Source organism: Antedon bifida, chromosome 9 (assembly GCF_963402885.1).
Source record: "Antedon bifida chromosome 9, ecAntBifi1.1, whole genome shotgun sequence".
Taxonomy (NCBI): domain Eukaryota; kingdom Metazoa; phylum Echinodermata; class Crinoidea; order Comatulida; family Antedonidae; genus Antedon; species Antedon bifida.
The window spans coordinates 13,412,559-13,434,234 of NC_136234.1; the positions used below are offsets into that span (position 1 = coordinate 13,412,559).

Here is a 21,676-nt window from a genome sequence, read left to right on the forward strand (position 1 = left end):
CGAAGGGGAAAGAACTACTTCTGTATCTACCTCCAACATGAGTGAATTTGGTGCCAGTGAGCCTAGCATTTGGTTATCTAACCTGCACAGGGTATTTAACTCAGCGAAAGATGGGCCAGGAACTACTTTCTTTTACCTCCAATGTGAGTGAATTTGGTGCCAGTGAGCCTAGCATTGAAGTTATCTAGCCTGCACAGGGTATGTAACTCAATGAATGATAGGGCAAGAAGTATGTTTGCCTCACTACATCCCTGGGGATATTATTACTCACCAAGTCAAGGTTAACACAACGATAGTCCAATTTATTTTTCTACATGTTAGGAATTATTTAACTAAAGTTTGACTTGTGTGTGTAATCCTTGAATATGTTACAAGTTATAATGTACATGTGTATTTGATGATATGCATATGAAATGTACAAGTTTAGTAACAATTAGTGATACATGTCATAACTGATGAATCACATGTTTAAATTAGCCTACTGGAAAACTAATCCAGGTTGTCAAATCAATTTTTGAAAACTAAAAATAGTCAGACAAAGTCAATAAAAGTTGCCCTAACTTGGTAGTCACAGAAAGTAAAATATAATTATCAAAATTAATATCAATTAGCACTGAGAGTCAACAGAATGTTGTTAACTGGGTAAAAGGGTAGTTTCAACAACAGTAGAATCCCTATTAATGCTCCCACTAGAACGCAACGCAAGAGAGTTGACCAATGACAAGCGACAGTTTGAATAGTCCATCGATTGTGATTGGTCAACTCGCTTACGTTGCGCTTACGCCCTTGCGTTGCGTCCTAGTGGGAACCAAGCTTAAGGGGACACTTTTAGGACCTAACAAAACGTTCACATAATAGTGGTATCTCTCTCTAGTGGTATTTTATAGGAAAGTGTTCCCTTTTAATCAGGCTCTTCTTCCTTTTAAACGATTTACCATAATTTGAATTACTGTAAGATGGTCAATGAGTTTTTTAAAGCAGAACAATCCCATTATTTGTTTTCTATGTAAATTTGTTTTAATTTATTGATTCTAGTAGTAGTTACAGCTGACCTGCGGGTTCAGCTGGAAGGGTTGCCCTCTAAATATATTTAAATAAATAATAAACAATCCTACTATTGTGTTATAATCAAAATGAGTATACATTTAAAAATAGAAAATCTTTAACAAAAAATCTACCACAATGTATCTGACCAATAACCTTTGACCTTAGTCGGTACTACCCCTAAATATTTACCTGGAAATGAGGACTGGATACGCATCTAGCAAGTTGCTTGAATAGAATGCCTTGAATCTTGACAAACTGTATTGGTTCAATTACATCAAGAATCTCCTCAATTTCCCCAAGGTACATCACCTATGACAAGATAACGAGAGTGTCATCACCAAGTAATTATCAAACCTTATCATTTTCTCTAATAAAACAGATTTATGACATTTTTAAACAGAATATTATAATTATTATTCTACGGTATTATTAATTTTTATTCCAAAAATACACACAAATAAATAGTGCTGCTCAGGTAGGCGATATTTTTAAATTAAATATATTATTTTATTCATTTCTTTCAACATTCTTCTACTGCAGTTAATACATTTTGTTTACTCTTTATCCTGTTTATGTAATTATTAGCAAGATTTTTATGAATTATCATACCTATTGTTTATTGCAGTGATTAACTCATTAACTTTAAAATTAAAACAAACTAAAAGTATACGTAATTTATTAACACAATGTAGTTACTTGCATGAAAACTGCTGTAAAACAATTTGGACATGAACACTTATAATAATGATTTGTTGTTTAACTAAAAATTATATATAAAACATCTTTGACACAAAGAAGTATAATGCAAGTCATTATAAAAAAAACTGCAGTGTCAGTCACAATATTACTCCCAAGGTGCCGTGGGCTAAAAACAGGTAGCTATTTAAAATTGACAATCCCCTTTGCCAAGATGTCGAATGACATATCCCAATCTGTCAAGGGAGACAAGATAATGTAGGCCGGTAAATTTAAATACATCAACCAACAAATGCATGATAGTTTCCTAACGAATCATATCACAGAATTGATGTCGTATAATGAATCTAAAAGGTAAGCCAATGGATTTGAAATACAGGCTGTAGACACACAGGACAAAAACAATTACAGATATTCAACCATCTTAATGTCAACTACCTTAAAAACCACCCAAGGAATAATAAATGTATGAACGTTTAAGGTAGAAAAACAACAAAATCAAATTCAATCATTGGTGAAAGAATGACATATGATTTATCCAAATATGTCGTTACATGGATAGACACATATTTCTCTTTTTCTGTCAGTTTGTATAATTATTTTTAAAGCCAGAATGTTTTAATATATTATGATATCTATTCTACAAGCTTAGAGAATTTTAAAATGAATTGATTTTAGCATTTCCTTAAACTGTAGGTTGTATATCGATATTTTAATGTCTGTCTTTAATCTGTAATATCTTGAATCATATAATTATGAATAAAGTATGCTAACACCCAAAATAATAATGACAATTGACGACTGCAGTTTAGAATTTAAAGTAAGAATATTATTAAATTTAAAACGGTTTGCGTCAATGTTAGTATACATGATTAATTTAACTCTGAAAATAAAATGAATTTATCAATCCATTTAAAATTGTTATAGATTTATTTAAAGATATATTGTCCCCCTAAAAAAATATTTTTTTATATTTTTTTGTTGAATATGTTATTTTAATGTCACATAATAGTTATTCACTCTCACAAAAAATTGGGTCTGAAAAAAATTTATTTACCTGAGAAAAATGTAATTTAAAGCAAAAAATGGTCAAATTGTCTGGAAGACAATGAGTTTTTTGGTAATTTAACTTTTTATTTTGTCTTTTTATAGGTGAAATAATTTTTTCCCCCGTTTTTTTTCTTATGGAAGTGAACAACTTCATTAAAACTGCAAAATGGCCTATTCAAAGTCCGATTTTAAAAATCTTTATTTTTCATGATTTTGGGGGACAATACATCTTTAAATAGAATTGGTGAATCCTTGCCATTTGATTGGTTAATTTCATATCACATGCCATGCATTATATTTTCTCATTTCAATGATTAAAGTTACTATTAGTATTACATGGTCAGCGTTTTATAAAATAACATAAATAGTTTTTGTAGGCCTGAATATTGACGGAAACCAGATGGAGTGGAATAATAATCAGATGGAGTGCACCATTTATAACTATTTATTCTATTCTATGGCTAAAAAAATATAAAAATGTCAAATTATTTGACTGAGGCGCTTGTTCAACTATAATCCAGATATTCAACTTCGCAACTGATTCAACAGAGCCGCTTTTTCAACATTGGGGATGTTTCCACTGAGCAATTAATATAGCTGACAAGATGTATTGACGAGTTATGTATAACAAAATCTGATATTTATCATCTTTATCCATAATATTAATCAGGAATTATAAAGTATATGACTAATAATAAAAGAAATGACTAACAATATATTATTTAACAATCTTCCGCTTTAAATTGATAAGGCTGTTAAAAACTTGAATGAATTTGACCACGCTTTGAAAAAAACTATTGCTGCAATACCATTCCTATTTATCATGAATTTAAAATAAATGTAAATTAACAATTATCTATTTTGGAAAGACGAAATTGATTATTAAAAAAATTAATTATTATTTTCGAGTTGTTGTGCTGGACCATACAATGGTCAAAAATTGATTTCTATAAATAGCCGTTTAAATTGTTAAAGTAATAATTGAATTAAGAACTAATTACCTCAGCTACCGTATTGTTTCTAATAAACGCCTCAGGGAATCGCATTTTTTTCAAAGGGGGGTGGGGGGGGGGGGGCGCGTTTATTGGAAGTGAATTTTAAAACCCAAAATTACCTAAACAAGCTGCTTTAAAACAGTTAATAAGTACAGTTAGAGTTAGTAAGAACAGAAAAAAAAGTCCATTGTGCTCGGAAAGGAAGTGAAATATCTTCGAGTTCTTGGGGTAAATTTATGATCAAACAGCGTGGCTTGTCAAGAATAATAGGGAATTTACCTAAAAAAATATCTCAGTGTAGAAATTATTCGATATTATCGCGTTGTTCCGTGCATATCGTAATTCTGGACCACTTTTTAATATTTTACTTAGGCCATACGTAAAAACTATAAAATGGATCTTTACCACTATTATAGATAGGTGGTCACGGAAGACTCCATTTAATTTTGGAAGCAATCAGAACCAGGATTCCAATCCTGGACCACTTTTTATTATTTTAGACTGTATGTCAACACTACAAGACAGATCTTTATCACGATTGTCAATCCTTCTTCTCTTTTTACTCCTAGCGGAGGTTGCAACTCTCTGATTGCTCTTGTTTTATTTATAATTATATAAATAATCTGTGTGGTACAGTAGACTTGATCCAGATCATGAATAAGAGTGCTCGATACTGAGGCAGAGCAATATAAATGAAAAATCAAGACTCCGGTTAATATTTCAACTGTAAAGTTATTTTGTTTTTATAATTTTATTTATTGACTGTTGACTTCAGTGAGTACCTATCGCACATATAAAAGGGAAATGCTAAAGCAACCAACCTTTAAAAACAAAAATAGCCAGAGTATTAATCATTGCAATTTCCGCTACGAGGTCCTCGGCTATCGTGCAATAAATCATAGATTTAAACCATTTAACAACAATTTTTAAATAAACTCTTACCTCTTTTTGGCTGCATGTCTTCGGCCAGAATTTAAGTAAACCCATTATCACCTACAAAAGAAAGAATTGTCTTATCATATACTAACAGAAGATAGTAAATTAAACTTTCTTTTTTTTAAATTAATAAATTTAAAAATACTTTGGTTTTATAGTAAACAACAGCAGTGTAAAAACAAAATAAATATAAATAAGTAATAAATTAAAAAAAAACAAATATTACAAACATTAAGAAAAATGTTGTCACTTTTCTGTGAAACTTACAAGGAGCACTACAGCCAATCCCTATTCAGCGGACACCCTTAATAAGGGGGTAATTTATTGGAATTTGAAGGTATCCTCATAATAAGAGTTTTAATGTATAAAATAGTATATTTCATAAAAAAAATGTTATTGAAAGCTTTTTTCTATATTCAAATATGTTTAATTTTTATCTATTATTGAAATACATTGCAAAGAAACAATATAATATCATTGTGAATATGAATAACAAGATAATTCTGTTTATTACTCAGGCTTTCAGATCCACAGAATAATACATTTTTCATTTTTTGTTAATGGTATCATTTGAACATACCACAGCTAATGTTATGTAATGTTTGGGGATAATATATCAAGCGACTGAAGAATCTCTTTCCAATTACACAAGCACGGAATCTGACAGTTACTTATCCACAAATGTGACGTCAAGCATAAAAATTTAACAATTTAGTTCGCCAACTGATCAATAAAAACACATTGACGCTATAAATGCATCCAGTCTGCGGCATTGTATTTTAATAAACCTTTAAGATGTTTAAAGATGTCTTGTCTCTTCTTACTAAGCCGTAAACTTGACTGAATAAAATGGTTTAAGTTTAAATTGATATTATTAAAGTTCGTGATTAAAAAATGTAATTAAAGTACTGTAATCATTAAATTATTTTAAGTTTAAAAAATTATATAAAAATTATGTTTTTGTTACTAGACAAATTAATTTTCAGGCTATAGAAATAGTGTGTATATATGAAGTTTTGATAACATTGGCTAGCAAAACATCAGAATTTACAATCATCACACCATATAAAGATCCCCCATGTTGACGCACTGTGTGGACAGGTGTGTGCTAAACACCAGAGTTTTGCTAGGCGATGTGAAAAGGGTATATAAAGACTGGCAGAAAGAATTATTTAACATTTAATACTTTATAATAAAATAGCAAATGAATAAAAAAAATTCTAAAAATCTGTTTTTGTTGAAGACATTTAACCAAGTACGGTATGTTATTATATTTTTTTTTGTGATTAAAGCTATCAAAATTCTTGTCATTACTATTGTTTCTACAGAAACCGTTGTGAATCTCACCTGCTAACACAGTCGTACAGTAATCTAATGTTTTAACATTAGCATGTTAAGTTAAATTTCTAAAGTCGTCATGTAGTCAATGACAAGCATGTCAAAGGTCACATTGAAAAAAACAACTGAATGACTAATATACTATTAAATATACAATGGCAAATATAATAGTATTGTCGATACATTATTTATTTAAGGACTATCTATTGAATAGAATTACGGTCTAATCTTCCCGTCTTATTTTTGTTAATAAATTATAATTTCTATGCTTTGATCACCATTCAAATCATAAGGACTATTTTGTTTATCATGTCGTAGTTGAATATCTAATATTTGTACATAATAATGAAATTAAATTCAGTGGCTGCTCCAGAATTTTGAAAAATGACGGAGGGTAAGGCTTAAAAACTACAAATAAATTGCTGAATATAATTCAATGTTCTCTCTATAATAATAATAAAAATATTCATAACATAAATTTTCTTTAAAAAAAACCTCCCCTGAAACCAGAAACAGTTCCACTTAGAATTACGGTTTTAGAAGTATTTCTTACAGTCTGAAACCACACTTTCTCATGGACTCATATATTGTTGGCTAGACCAAGGATGCCCGGATTCGGGAAAGTAAATTATATTACCTGTTCTGTAAGAGTAGCGTCTTTCTCCAAAAACTGTACAACACAATATGCTAGCTGTAAGGACAAAAACATATTTTACATTCAAATAAATAAAAAAAATCAAAAATACAAATTAACACAAATAGCTGTCATACTGTATTAATTATCTATTAATAAATATTTTTGACTAATACATTTGACTAAAAAACATTGTTTTTACTGTTTAAAAGATGGCCTTGAAATGGTTTAAGTGTAATTTTAAAAGAGATTTTTACACAGTATCATACATACATTTATTTGCATTATCATACTCAACATATAATAGGAGCAGATAATCGTTTCGTTGATAATGGAAGCAAAGAGCATTAATTTTCTCTTAACTTTCGAAAAGGATCTGTAGTCGTATGAAAAGTCGTTAATCAGGATGGATGATCGCAACAGGAACGTAGACGAATCACGGTCAACGTGTCTACACACAACAGCACTCACAGAAAGTGAAATCACGTAACAACAAAACAGTTGAATTGAAAATATAATTTAGTAAAAACTAATTCACAAACGAATTAATGTACGTACCTGGGCATGATATAAGTTCAGGCAGCGTACCTTGTGCAGGGGTATAAGAACCTTAATTAGAAATTGTTTATGCTCTGCCTTTAGCGGTAAGGCAAACCCATTTATTATGCTGTAATTTAAAACAAAAAAATATTATAACATAGAACAAAAATGAAATGCCAATAACAATTTAATTTTCCAACAATTCAAAACATTTACGTAAAATATAACAAACTTAACCCTTTGAAAACATGGCCTGTATCCCATACGTGGTAATTTACTGTCCCAGGACAATTTTTCATTAGGCCAAAACATTTCACATAACAATAAAACCAACAATTGCAGAAAGTTACAGTCATAAAAATATATTTCGCATTTTTCCTAAACCTATTAAAAATACCTCATTTAGCCTCAGTCACTTGGGGTAGAAACCTCGCGTTGCCAAAGGGTTAAAGGTAGAACGGTTACCACACTGCAGGCCCAACCAACATATTAGGGAGTTTTCTTTTGTGATAACTGACCGATGTGTTGTCGATCATAGCCTAGAATTAAATTTGGACACAATCCGCATTGTAAATGCAATCCAAATACTTCCACCTCTGAATTTTCACTAAATTTAGGACTATACCCTTTTATGCATGTCTTTATAAATACCAAATTCTTTTAATTTTGGTGTACTATAGAAAAATAGTAATAATATTAATGGAACATTAATTTAAGAAGATATTCAAAAATATCAGAATTGCAATGTCATAAATGTCAAAAAGCAAGACCGAAACGTTCCATAGGAAGGCACTATATAATTTATAAAGATAAAATTAAAATCATATAGTATATAAATATTTTTTCATAATTAATAACTGAAAATATAAAAATGCTACTAAAAATGTCAACACCATGAAATAACAGAAAGGGATGAAATTGGCAAAAATCATCTTAATTTCTCAAACTAATCATTTCAAATATGCCTAGGTGAAGTAATATAAATTTCTGGTCTATGTATAACCTGAGTAATTAGATATCAAGAGATCTTTCATCAGTCCACGTTAGAACTGTCGAGCTGATCCCTTATTCTCTCATGTGCAATTTTCATCTAATTTTCCAGTTTCCACTGTGAGGTTGTGGACAGTGCAACAGCCCAACACAAAACTGCTCTGGTGATCATTTCATGCATCATAGCAATGACTGATGATACTCTATTGCCCGGTTACAAATCGCTGATTTATTCCAAATGACTGTAAACATGATACTTACCTACCAAGAATTTCTAGTAATTCACCTACACCATTAAAATGTTCTGTTTCATACACAAATCTACAATAATACAAAACAAAGAAATAAATAATTAGCATTTAGAAACTGAGTGCGATATTTGGACAAATGCAAACAGTGTGCTATTTAATACTTTGGCCCATAACAAAAATACATCAATTTTTTTTTTACACCAAAATAATCAAACTGCAATTTAAATGAGCACTTTATATTTAGCATTGTACTTTGAGCATTGTATGTTAAAGATATATTGTCCCCCTAAAAAAATATTTTTTTAAATTTTTTTGTTGAATATGTTATTTTAATGTCACATAATAGTTATTCACTCTCACAAAAAATTGGGTCTGAAAAAAATGTATTTACCTGAGAAAAATGTAATTTAAAGCAAAAAATGGTCAAATTGTCTGGAAGACAATGAGTTTTTGGGTAATTTAACTGTTTATTTTGTCTTTTTATAGGTGAAATAATTTTTTTCCCCCGTTTTTTTTCTTATGGAAGTGAACAACTTCATTAAAACTGCAAAATGGCCTATTCAAAGTTCGATTTTAAAAATCTCTATTTTTCATGATTTTGAGGGACAATACATCTTTAAGCATTGAGCAATGAACATTGTACATTGAGCATTGTATGTTAGGCATTGAGCAATGAACATTGTACATTGAGCATTGTACTTTGAGCAATGAACATTGAGCCCTGCACATTGAGCTCTGTACATTGAGCATACTACATACTAAAATGTAGCAAGACATATTGATAATGATATAAACAAATATTTTGACAATTTGTAGCATTTTTTGTTTTATAATTGTCTGTTTAATCGTTGTCCTTAAACGGTATGACAGAAAAGGGTTTGAGCTTCATATTTTGAGCAGTGTAACATCTATAGACGTATTGGACAGGAATGGCGCAAAAGAATAGGAAATAGATGTTGGAGCTGGAGACAAAATGGTACACCAAGAAAACAGTGGAGATACTTTGTGCAAGAACAATATGACCACCAATACAAGAACTAAAACAAAAGGTGTGATGCTAAAGACTGGAGTAAAGAAAGCGGAAACACCATTGACAGGCCTAAGCCTACCTAGGAGTATATAAAATTGTCTGTCTCTCACTCAGTCCCTATATGACACGAAAAGAGGCTTGAACACTGTACTTCTAAACTAAATGTTATGCGTCTGAGTAGTTTCTCGCAAAAAAATAATTGCATTTTGATAAACAGATCATACAGTAATCTACGTAATCCAATTTAGCAACCAAATATGCAATATATATACCCAACAGGCATACGGTGTTGATATCATTGAATTAAACTAACAAGATACCTAGACATAAACTTAGTATGGCAAGTCAGCGGCCTAAGAAACATCAATAATTCACAGATATCTGAGACACTTTACGAAAAACATCATCATAAAGATCCTAAAGTTAATGTTGGCAAGAAAAAATGAAACCCTCCAATAATATCTTTACCAGAAATTCCTATTGGAAAACTCTTCTAGTGTTCTTTGTGAAAACAACTTATGTCTGCAAGTGGACATACTGTATGTCTTCAGTAGAATGACTACTCTCTTCTACATTTCTCTTTTATTGTGTGTGAAAGGGTTTTAATTAGAGTTCACATTTGGTTTGATTACATGATATACCATGTGGTCGTATACTGTATTATCTATTTAGACTAGACCTTTTAAACTAAGCATGTAAAAGCTCTGTCTACATCAAACTAGTTTGACAAAAAAGTGTGATGTATTCAAATATGGTAGTGATATGACATGACCATGTCAATAATGGGTACAACCCCTTTTTTTTTGTCACAAAAAGTTTGATAGCGTAGTCAAATGCTTGTTTACACTATCAAACTTTATGTAATAAGAAAATATGCCCATATATGGACATAATGTCATATCACTGCCATATTTGGGAATATCACATTTTTTTTGTCGAACTAGTTTGATAGTGTAAACTTAACAATGGGGTCAAATCAATACAAATGGTTTTTTTTCTTTATTACCGTACATCCATTTTGAACTATTAATTATTAATTAATAATATAACTTACTTAGAACATACACTTTTAATTTGTGCTTAAATGCACCTTAAGACGTGAACACTGATTGATTTAGTCACATGAAAATCCCAAACCTGCTATCACTCTCATATCCTCATTAAATACCTGTCTATTAATTATTATCATTAATGATATTCTCATATTATGAGATTTGGTGAAGCGTTCAGTCAGTCACCAAGTCAGTGAACTCGAGGACATGATCAGACCAAACTCTTTAAATTACCGTATCACGACGATGGTACAACAGGCTGAATATAGTATCTGATTGCTGGGCAGAAAACGACTTATCCTCTGAAGCCTAATAACACAAATGGGATCAAATTAAATATCTTGTCCTGAATGTCTCCAAGGAATAACGTGAGCTTTTATTACATCTATAAGCTATTATTTACAGACAGGATTGGATAAATGATGAGAGCTTTTATTCATCCACGAAAGCCCAGATCAACACAGTTGTTGTTCTTTATTGTGGCCTACTGTAACATGCAAAATGTACAGTTTAGGAATTATATAAAATAAAAATTCTATGAATGTAAATACTACATTTTGTTCTAATGGTAAAGTATAGAAAGGCGTACAGTACAGTGGGTTGTTTTTCCCTGTGGCCAAATGTAATGTGTGAAATGTACTGGTTTGGAGTGTATTTATTAAATCATATAGTGTATGATAAATTTGGTTCTATTCTATTTTAAAAACATAAAAGCTCAGGGATGTTTTGTTATAAATATACCGATATTTTATATACAACTACAAATGGTCAATTTGGTTCTAATGGTAAAGTATGTAAAAACAAAATTTGCAATTGCAATGTTCTTTCAAAATCTATCATATCAAATTTGTTGACCCTACAGTTGTAATACAGTAGTATCCTCCTTCATTGAGATATCCCAATTCCGGGGACACCTCTATTATGGGGACACCTCTATTATGGAGACACTTTTCCGTGAAATAAACAAAGAGATATAGATGAACACAACGACCAAAATGCAATTCAGGAGACATGTTGTTAGGTCACAAAGTTGTCCCATTCTACTGTAAGTCCAAATACAATTTAAAACAACTACTCTATAGGGTACATCCTTTAATTACCCTACCTTTCTTACCATCCCCACCCCCTCCTCCCCCTCATCTTTAGAACACTTTCTATTTATAAATAGAACAATCTGATTATTACCAATATTTACATGCTATCAACAGCCTTCTACTATATGCGACTGTTCAAACTCATTATATTATGTAAGGCTCCATTACCAATAGCCAATACCATAATAGCAATGCAAATTACAGCAATTAGTCCCTGGTATGAAATCTCTAGCCACTACATGGTCGATAAATAAATATGAATTATAGACAAAACATTATTTTAGTGGCAAGATAAAAAAATCATCATCTTAACTAATTTCGTGCTACATATTTAAAGTACAGGTATGAGGTTTTTAGAATATTAAATTGAAATTTACAGTGGGGAGGAATAAGGAGAGATTTGACCCCCTGGAGAAAAACATGACCTCCTGTCTTCTACCAAATATTCATAAAACAAGATAGGGTGTCATGTACAGTCTCCCCTTCCCCTCTTTAACCCTCCCACCACCTCCCCTCTTCAACCCTCCCACCTCCTCCCCTCTTCAACCCTCCCACCTCCTTCCCTCTTTAACCCTCCCACCTCCTCCCCTCTTCAACCCTCCCACCTCCTCCCCTCTTCAACCCTCCCACCTCCTCCCCTCTTTAACCCTCCCACCTCCTCCCCTCTTTAACCCTCCCTCCCCCTTGTCTCCTGTCTTCTTGTTGATCAAACCTAAATGATACACGTATTGGTTAACTACGTTGAGTTGGAAATGATCAAGAAAAAGCAAATTGTAAATTGCTTACCATTTTCTTATTAAAAAGGTTAAAGGTCAACAAAAGGTTATAGGTCATCTCAAAACACCAGTGATAAAATGCTTTGCGATCTGATTCCATGGTATTAAATCGAGTGTAATTAAGATTGCAGAACCATTTCAACTGGTAATTATGGTATGGATTTAATACCTATCAATATCAGTGAGTTTCGTGCACCATCATGCATTACGAATGGGTACAATTAGGTATGATAATACTGTCATTTCTATTACTGGTCGCAAGACGATTGACTAACTGAATAAATCTTGTCCACTAGACAAATTTCTTCTAATGTTTTCACCGAGAAAACAATTTCGCTACCCTGTGTATTTTCCTAATTTTTTAAAACAAGAACAAATAACTGCGATTGTGATCTGCTGAGGTTTATGATTTGCAAGCATACTCATGAAAGCGTTACAACCCATTGAGCTCTGATTGGTTGTACAGATTTTCGCTTTCAATAATATCTGCCTAGTGGACAACAGACAACAGAAATGCTAACTAAGAATGATTTTAAATCTTTGCCTAACAATCATACAGTTGCATTTTGAAATCATAATTGTACAAGGAATATCGTAATGTCATAATCTAGCTTAAATATAGTAATGATTACAGCAATTGTTGATATCTCTGGGCTTAAGCGGCGATTCTGACATATTCTTAATCAAGCAAATTACTTACTTAAGGAAGATGTGATTAATTTGTTTCCTGATGAATGCTCGTAGACCCAAGAACTTTCCGTAAATTCGATGTAGGACCGTCTTTAAGAAGTCTCTTTCTCGGGGATCTTCACTGTCAAATAATTCCAAAAGCTGACAAAAAAAACCAAATTAAATTAATTATACACTTTACAAAGCAATAGAAGACGACGAATCAGCAAAAGTAAAATGTCATCAATATGCAATATACTATTTAAACTCTCGCCATTAGATTGAGTGATTGTACATCACATATATTTTAAAGTTGGATATAAAGCTCTGGCTAGTTTGACAAAATAATGGTAGTGATATTCCTAAATCAGAAATATGGTAGTGATATGACATCATCATGTTCATATGGGCACATTTTGTTGCCACATAAAGTTTGATAGTGTAGACAGAGCTTTAGGTGTTTTGATTATTGAATACTCTCAACTTTGTTACATACTGTAGACCAGTCTATCTTTCAACTCGCAATAAAATATTCTATTCATCCCATGCAAAAGAGTTAATATTACTAGATCTTGTTTATTTAAAAAACAAATGAAATATACAACTCTCTGAAACCAAATCTCTCCAAATCAGAATTTGCTTGCATTCAAAAAGATCCAAAATTCATACTATTTGAAAATCATTTGAAAACCTCACTTTTCAGAAGACGTTTTTTTTAGAAAGGATGTTTTTGTTTGTATTAGAACTAAAGAGCAAAGTGAACACGTTTAGGGTAAAAACATTCATCAAGATTCTACTCATCCCATGCATAATGTATTTGAGGTATTCCGTAGCGGTAGACGTTACCGGCCCATCATCTTTCTTACAAATCGGTTTTGTAATCAGGCTTTTATCCAGCTGCCATTCGGCAGAGTGATGTGAAACTTAATTGTTTTTCATTTATCTGTTTTTATATCTCAGAGCAAACATAATTTATATATTTTATGCAAATGACAATAAATGGAAGTAATGTTCCACTGAAGAATGAATGAATGATCAGGAAAAAATGTAGTTACTTATCGCAATAAAATAGTGATTTTAAACCCTTAATTCCTCTTTAAATTTCAGACGATCAATCAGTGACTGATAAGAAATACCAAGGTGATTGCTAATATAGCAATTATTATCATTACAAGTGGCGGTGATATTAAACCAAGTATTCATGACCTAGATATACAGAGATAGACTTGATTAAATTAAGCAAAATATCCAAATCAAATCAACTATGAAATTCAGTTAGGCATGATAGTCTATGTTTAATTAATTCAAATTTGTTAATCTATTCAAATTAATGTTTATTATTGATATTCAAATTTATGTTTTTTATTCAAATTTATGTTTATTATTCAAATTTATACCAATATTTATACAAAGTTTTTCCAATTTACGTTTATTTATATTTGGTTATTCAAATTTTTATTTTTAAAATGTTTATCTATTATGTTTATTTATTCAAATTTATATTTTAATTTATGGACATATTCCATAAATTTCTTTATTTTATTTAAATTTGTTACTTGTTCATTTTAATAGATTAAATATATAATTATTATCATCTTGTGTACAGTACAGTAACCAATGCTTTGAAGCTATGTGATGGACGCAATTAACACTACTACTACACATCAACGTCAATAATTATATTTGACATACTATAATGCTATAGTTATCACAAAACCTTTGCGTTATTTAAAATGCTAAAAAGCCATCTGCTGTCATGTGTAATATAATTCAAAATACCAAGAAAAGTAGTAATACAGTATAATAGTCTATTCTATGAATTATTTGAATGCAGTGTAAGTATAGTCTATGCATAATTTTAAAAGAAATGAACACTCCATAATCATGTTTAACATTTCTCTCCTAATGTAAAGATGAAAGTAATTTTGAATGTTGCTGTTGTGTAATTATCAAATTCCAAGCAGTGAATTTTTTGGAATTGATGCACAAATGACACAAACATGAGCATAAATCATGTAATTGCTCGCTGTACTATTTTGTTCATATGAATCTCTTTATGAAAACAAAATCTATTTAACCAGTTTTTTGTGAGATTAACATTAACAAGGCAAAGTACAGTACATTGTGAACACACATCATTTAATTACATGTTGTACAGTACTATAATTAAGTATGCAATCTCTTAATAATATTTTATTTATTACTGGTAGATCAAAGGGATGATACTTTGGGGGGAGAGTTCCCCTTGTGATAGCGAAAATGAAATTATGAAAAATGTTTGTATTTCTATTTTTGACAGACTATTATAATTAAAAAGTCCTGGTTCTTCCTTTATAAAACGCATTTTGATAGGAAATGGAAGGAGGGAAATGAGGTTGTTACTCAATGCAGGACAAACTTTAACAATGCACTGTTAGTAACAGTGTTACTCCTTTAAAACTTGACGCATGATAAATTAGAATTTCAATTGATTGCAAATAATAAATGTGAATATTAAAAATTGTCTGTCTGTTATTGTTAACACAAATTTTATTTCCCAAGTTTTATCTTCAAAGTTGCAATTTTTGTTTAAAATGTACCACCAGTATTATCCATAATTAAAAAGTATCTTTTACATATTATCATCGTTGTATCAAGTCTAATAATTGCAAAATAGTTCTACTTCTTCAAAGCTATGAGCAAATTACGTAATGAACCAAACGGATGACGTCAGCTATGACGAAATAGGTGAGGGTAATAGGGACATTGACGATTGCAGAATCAGTTTACAACACCGATGGCAAAAGATTAGTAAAAATCTAATTATTGATCATGCAGATAAACGAGTTGGGAGGATTAAGATTGAAACTACACATTGACTAGTTACTGTAATTTAGTAACATGTAGACTTTCAAGATTTGCCCCCTGGATATTTAATTCAAAACCCCTTTCTTGTAAGGCTCGGATGACGACAGATATGACGAAATAGTTAAGGTTAACAAGAGGTTGACGATTGCAGCATCAGTATTACACCGATGGCTAAAGATTTGTAAAAACCTAATTATAGATCTTGTAGAAAAATGAGTTGGTAGGATTTACATTGACTAGTTTAAATATTACTGTAATTGAGTAAAGTAAAACATAAGATTTTCCCCCCTGGATATTTAATTCAGAACTCCTTTCTTGTAAGGCTCGGATGACGACAGTTGTGACGAAATAGTTAAGGTTAACAAGAGGTTGACGATTGCAGAATCAGTTTCAACACCGATGGCTAAAGATTTGTAAAAACCTAATTATAGATCTTGTAGAAAAATGAGTTGGTGGGATTTAAATTAAATGTTTACTGTAATTGAGTAAAACATAATATCCCTTGGACATTTATTGAGAACCTCTTTTTTGAATTTTAAATTGTTCATAATATTTAAACACGATATCCATCTCCGAATGTGGAAAGGTAAATCGTAATAGTTCATAGCATATACCAATGACCAGGATGTCAATATTCATTTTGTATAAATATGAAAAATTATGTTGAGACTCAACCTCTGACCTTCTGCTTTATTTCAATCCATTAAACATTTCATTCTTCTCATTTAACATTTATTTCGGCATTATTTCCAGTTTTTCTAAAATGTTATTTAAATTAATAAATCTACACTCATATGACAGGGGATGGATCCATGATGCTTTAAAACGGGGATGAGGAGGGAGAAACTAATGGGTATGGGGAAGGAGGCTGAAGCTGGCTAAACCTCTCCTTAGATCTCCCTATGACATGTGCACTAGACCTCTGACTACAGGCAGAGGCATGTACTGTAGGTGCTGTGTACACAATTAATAATTAGGAATTTTCGGCCTGTCGACAGATACTGTCCAATCAAAGATATTGTATAACATTTTGTTGACATTTATGATGGGATGTTGAAACACCTGGTTAATGTGCAACATAGAATTCATGATAGCAATTACTAATTAATGTCTCAACGAGCTAGTATTGAAGAAAGAGACACAACATGTGTGCTAGGTTTTAAGACAGCTAACTGCTTATAAGACAGAAAAACCTATCAGATACACATTAAGCTACTCACAAATGACATTCAGGCAAAAATTGTTTTCTTTGAAGTTAAATTATAAAATATTTTTTTGGGGTAAAGATAACTTTTGTATGATCCAAGACAGTAATAATAAATATAAATAGAGAATAATATTACCGTATTCATTCAAAGAAATGCCCCCTCCCCCTTCAAATAAATTTCCCTCATAAAACATATTTTGAAGTAAACTCCCCCTCAAAAAATGCCACGGGATATAATTTTTTTCTTCTTCAAATAAACCCCCTGCATTTCCACAGACTTACTGTATGTAATATAATTTATTTTATACAAAATGTCAATTTATAGTAGAATCATAGGCTACATTGAGCCATGGTTTGTATAGTATTATTAATAGTGGAAAGGTTTAAAAGTTTCTCTCTCTCTGATTTTATTTCTTTTTATCCTTCTTCATTGTAGGCCTACTGTATATTTATATATAATATTTATATATAAAATTATTATTATTAATTCCTTCACTTGCACTGATGAAGGGCTAGTGTTGCCCGAAAGCTCTGCTAACTTTTCTGGCTGTTTACTTTATCGTTTTGATTTAGCTTTTCGCTTTTTTATTTGTATCTCCATTGAGATCCAGCCACTGATACCCACAGCATTGTCATTTTTTTCAGTAATTTGCCTTTGGATTTATATATAATATTATATATTTATTTTTTATATCTTTGTTAATTTTGTGTTTTTATAGTTTATTTTGTATTTACTGTTTGTATTGTTTGAGGGTCTCTAATGATCAGCTGATGCTGGATGGACTACCCTCATAAAATATTGTTGAAACAAAGACAGGAGCTTGGTAACGGGACATTTTCAGTATTGCCTAAACGAGACATATTTTGACCAAATGGGACCCCATGAGGCATGTTTGGTATTACCTAAATGGGACAGGTTTGGTATTTCCCCCATGAGGCATGTTTGGTACTACCCAAATGGGACAGGTTTGGTTACCCAAATGGGACAGGTTTGGTTACCCAAATGGGACAGGTTTGGTTACCCAAATGGGACAGGTTTGATATTTACCCAAATGGGACAGGTTTGGTTACCCAAATGGGACAGGTTTGGTATTTACCCAAATGGGACAGGTTTGGTTACCCAAATGGGACAGGTTTGATATTTACCGGGATGTGATGCTCTTTGAAGATGTTGTCATAAATGTGTTCAAATTAAAGCTCTTTCGTCCCTGTTCATGTTGTTGAGGTGTAGTCTTACATGAATTTCTTCTTTGTTCTTTAACAAAGCTTTTCTACAACTACTGTCACGTATGATTATGCCTTGTTAGCCAGCAAAACATCAAGTCTACACTATCAACGTTTATGTGACAACAAAATGTGATGTGCCCATATATGGACATGACGATGTCACATCACTACCATATTTGGATACATCACACTTTTTTTGTCAAACAAGTTTGATAGTGTAGACAGAGCTTTACAGAACAATTTGACATCCTTGAATCAAAGTAATCTTACTCACAATATTTAATATTGGATTCAAATGAACCTTTTCAATAACACTGCACTTTCTATACACGTTAATGATGACAGCTTCAAGTGCAATGTAAGCACCCTCAAAAAAGACAATGAACTAATTGGCTTGTTAATTGTATCGTCAAAATCCCCATCAAAACAACCAACTAAAATACATTTTATACATAAATTTCTATATAAAGTAGACCTCTTATTAAAGGGACATCTTCAGGACCCAAGAAAATTTCCGCTGAATACTGGTATCCTCTAAATAGGGATGTCCACTGAATAGGAAGGTCCAACTGGTTATGGGTGTCCACTGGCTATGGGTGTCCACTGAATAGGGGTGTCCACTGAATAGGGGTGTCCACTGGCTATGGGTGTCCACTGGCTATGGGTGTCCACTGAATAGGGGTGTCCACTGGCTATGGGTGTCCACTGAATAGGGGTGTGCACTGGCTATGGGTGTGCACTGGCTATGGGTGTCCACTGGCTATGGGTGTCCACTGAATAGGGGTGTCCCCTAAATAGGAATGTCCCCTAAATAGGAATGTCCCCTAAATAGGAATGTCCTCTAAATTATAGGAGTTGGTCTTAATCATATTTTTAAAACATATTTGCTCATAGGCATAGGTACAGTACAGTAAGTGTCCACTTAATAGGGTGTCCTTTTGAATCGGGTGTTCTTTTGAATGGGGTGTTCTTTTGAATGGGGTGTCCTTTTGAATGGGGTGTTCTTTTAAAAAAAAGGAGTTCTACTATAATAAATACAAAAGGTTGCTCAAAGCAATGTAAGTTTCCTTGTCATTTGATTGGTTGATTCCACATCAACATGTTGTTAATTTAGGTACAACATTACAAGTTCTAATCAATGGTTCTATTCCACAACCAGCATTTGTCAAATTTTGAAAATGCTGTAAAAATAATGTGCGACCAAAAAATCTACCTGCAGAGTGCACCATTTATAATGGCTCTAATCCGCAGCCAATCAGAGTTCCACACTTTTTGAATTGACTAGCCTTCGACATTCAATGCAAGATGTAAGCAGTTTGTTGAATGGAGAGAATATTTTCATTCGTTTAAAGGTTGTTCTATTCAACAAGTCAAGTTGAATTATAAACTATTCCATTTATTCAACTTATAAAACATTATTATATCATTATGGCACTGTATGTTCAAACATATCTTCAGTCAAATATCATCAAACCACTGGGGTTTATTTCAATACATCAATGCTAATAGTGAATATCAAACACAGATAACATATATCACAGGTGTTATAAAGAGAATTAATTCAATCGTACGATTTCATTCCCAGATGAATAAGTAGATTTAATCACATACACAAATAAAAAATCAAATTTCCTGTTGGTATAATCTGATTCCCAGAATAGCCTAATTAAATAAATAATATTATTTGCTTTCAAGCTTTTAAACGTTTTTGCATACTACTAAACACATGTATTTATTGTAAACCGTGTTATACTTACACCAACATATTTAGAGGTGCCAAGGAAAGCTTACTCACTAAAGCTCTGTCTATACTATCAAACTAGTTTGACAAAAAAGTGTGATGTGCCCAAATATGGTAGTGATATGCACAAATATGGTAGTAATATGACATCATCATGTCTATACATGGGCACACCACATTGTTTTGTGATATAGAGTAAAGAGAACAAAATATTATTTTTTCACTGTCAATCTCGGTATAATATCTTGGAAAAAGGGAAACCGTTTTAATGCAAATTTTAGCACGTTGGCAGCTGAATTACAATCTATTTTAAATGGCCTAAAAGAGATTTATATACTATAGAATAGAATGTTAATAAACTAAATAAAACCATTTGAATCATACCTGTAATACAAACTTCTGGTCAATATATCTTTTAGCTATACTAGGCTGAAACTCGGGTGATTCCAAAAAGCGAAGAAAAAATTCATAAACAATCTAAAATGGAAAAACAAGGATCAATAAACATTAATTAACTACTTTCCATTCAATATTTGCAATAAATGTAAAAAGTATGTATAGTATGTATTATCATGATGTAAAGACTGGCTGAAAAAAAACAAAAAACAAATTGTTTTTGATTGATTCGAACCTAATTTCTGGAAGCAAACTTCTAGACCACCAAGCAAAAATACTGTGAAGTCTAATTTAGGTTAATTTTCTTCAGTGATCCGAGTAAACAGGTATCAGGATAGTTACAAAAAAGGTTGATACTAAATATGTACTTAAATGAATCAAAAAGATGGTTTCTTACTTGCAAATGTGGCCATGCAGCCTCTAACGTGGGGTCATCTTCTTCAGGGTCAAATTCTGGGTTTTCACTCGGTGGAAGTGTCCTGAAGATATTGCATTGTATCTGTTTACAAATGAAAACAACATTTATAATAATAGATATGTTCAAATGGACTTACGTCTAAGGTAAAGTTACTCTACTGTACATCGAACATGAAAATTATTCGCAGGCAATACTTCTGATGAGCGTCCACATGATGCTCAATAAAAGCTGCATTTTACATTTTTAGCACATATTGTTACATTCCTTGTGTACGCGGAAGTAGCACATTTATTCTGGAGACTTCAACTTAATACAAACAGCATTTGCAATGCAACATTATGGAAGTACGTTTCCATGTTTGATCACAATAAATGGTGTAAAATAATGTGAAAGCATTGCTCATTTGAACATACTGTATGGAATTTGTGCTATATAAATGAATACATTATTATTAATTTATTAATTTTAGCACTAAACATCCAAAGTTTGTTTTTTTTGTTTCTAAATAAAATAATATATACAGTACTGAGCGGTGTGGAGTGATAAAGACTCGCTATCCAATCAAATTTGAACCATACCATGAAAGACCACTGGTATGATGTCTGCATATCAAGAAAGAAAATTCCGGGTTCGAATCTTCACAATTTTTTTTTAGGTATTTTCCCATATATCACTGTGCAGTTTGGAATTTCTCTATGCCTGTTTAATTATATGGTAATAACTAGGAGGTATGGTAGATAAC

The 21,676-nt window shown here is 31.7% G+C and overlaps 1 protein-coding gene across 1 annotated transcript in view; it reads right to left on the bottom strand.

The window, feature by feature from the left end:
- Positions 1-21,676, bottom strand: part of LOC144852154 (serine/threonine-protein phosphatase 2A 56 kDa regulatory subunit epsilon isoform-like) — a 47,129-nt gene that overhangs the window by 5,103 nt on the left and 20,350 nt on the right. The window contains exons 4-11 of the mRNA XM_078709900.1: positions 20,914-21,015; positions 20,505-20,597; positions 13,130-13,260; positions 8,488-8,547; positions 7,255-7,363; positions 6,700-6,753; positions 4,731-4,781; positions 1,237-1,356 (exon numbers count right to left, since the gene is read on the bottom strand). Of these exons, the coding sequence (XP_078566026.1) occupies positions 1,237-1,356; positions 4,731-4,781; positions 6,700-6,753; positions 7,255-7,363; positions 8,488-8,547; positions 13,130-13,260; positions 20,505-20,597; positions 20,914-21,015 (720 nt within the window). The remainder of the gene's footprint in view (positions 1-1,236; positions 1,357-4,730; positions 4,782-6,699; positions 6,754-7,254; positions 7,364-8,487; positions 8,548-13,129; positions 13,261-20,504; positions 20,598-20,913; positions 21,016-21,676) is intronic.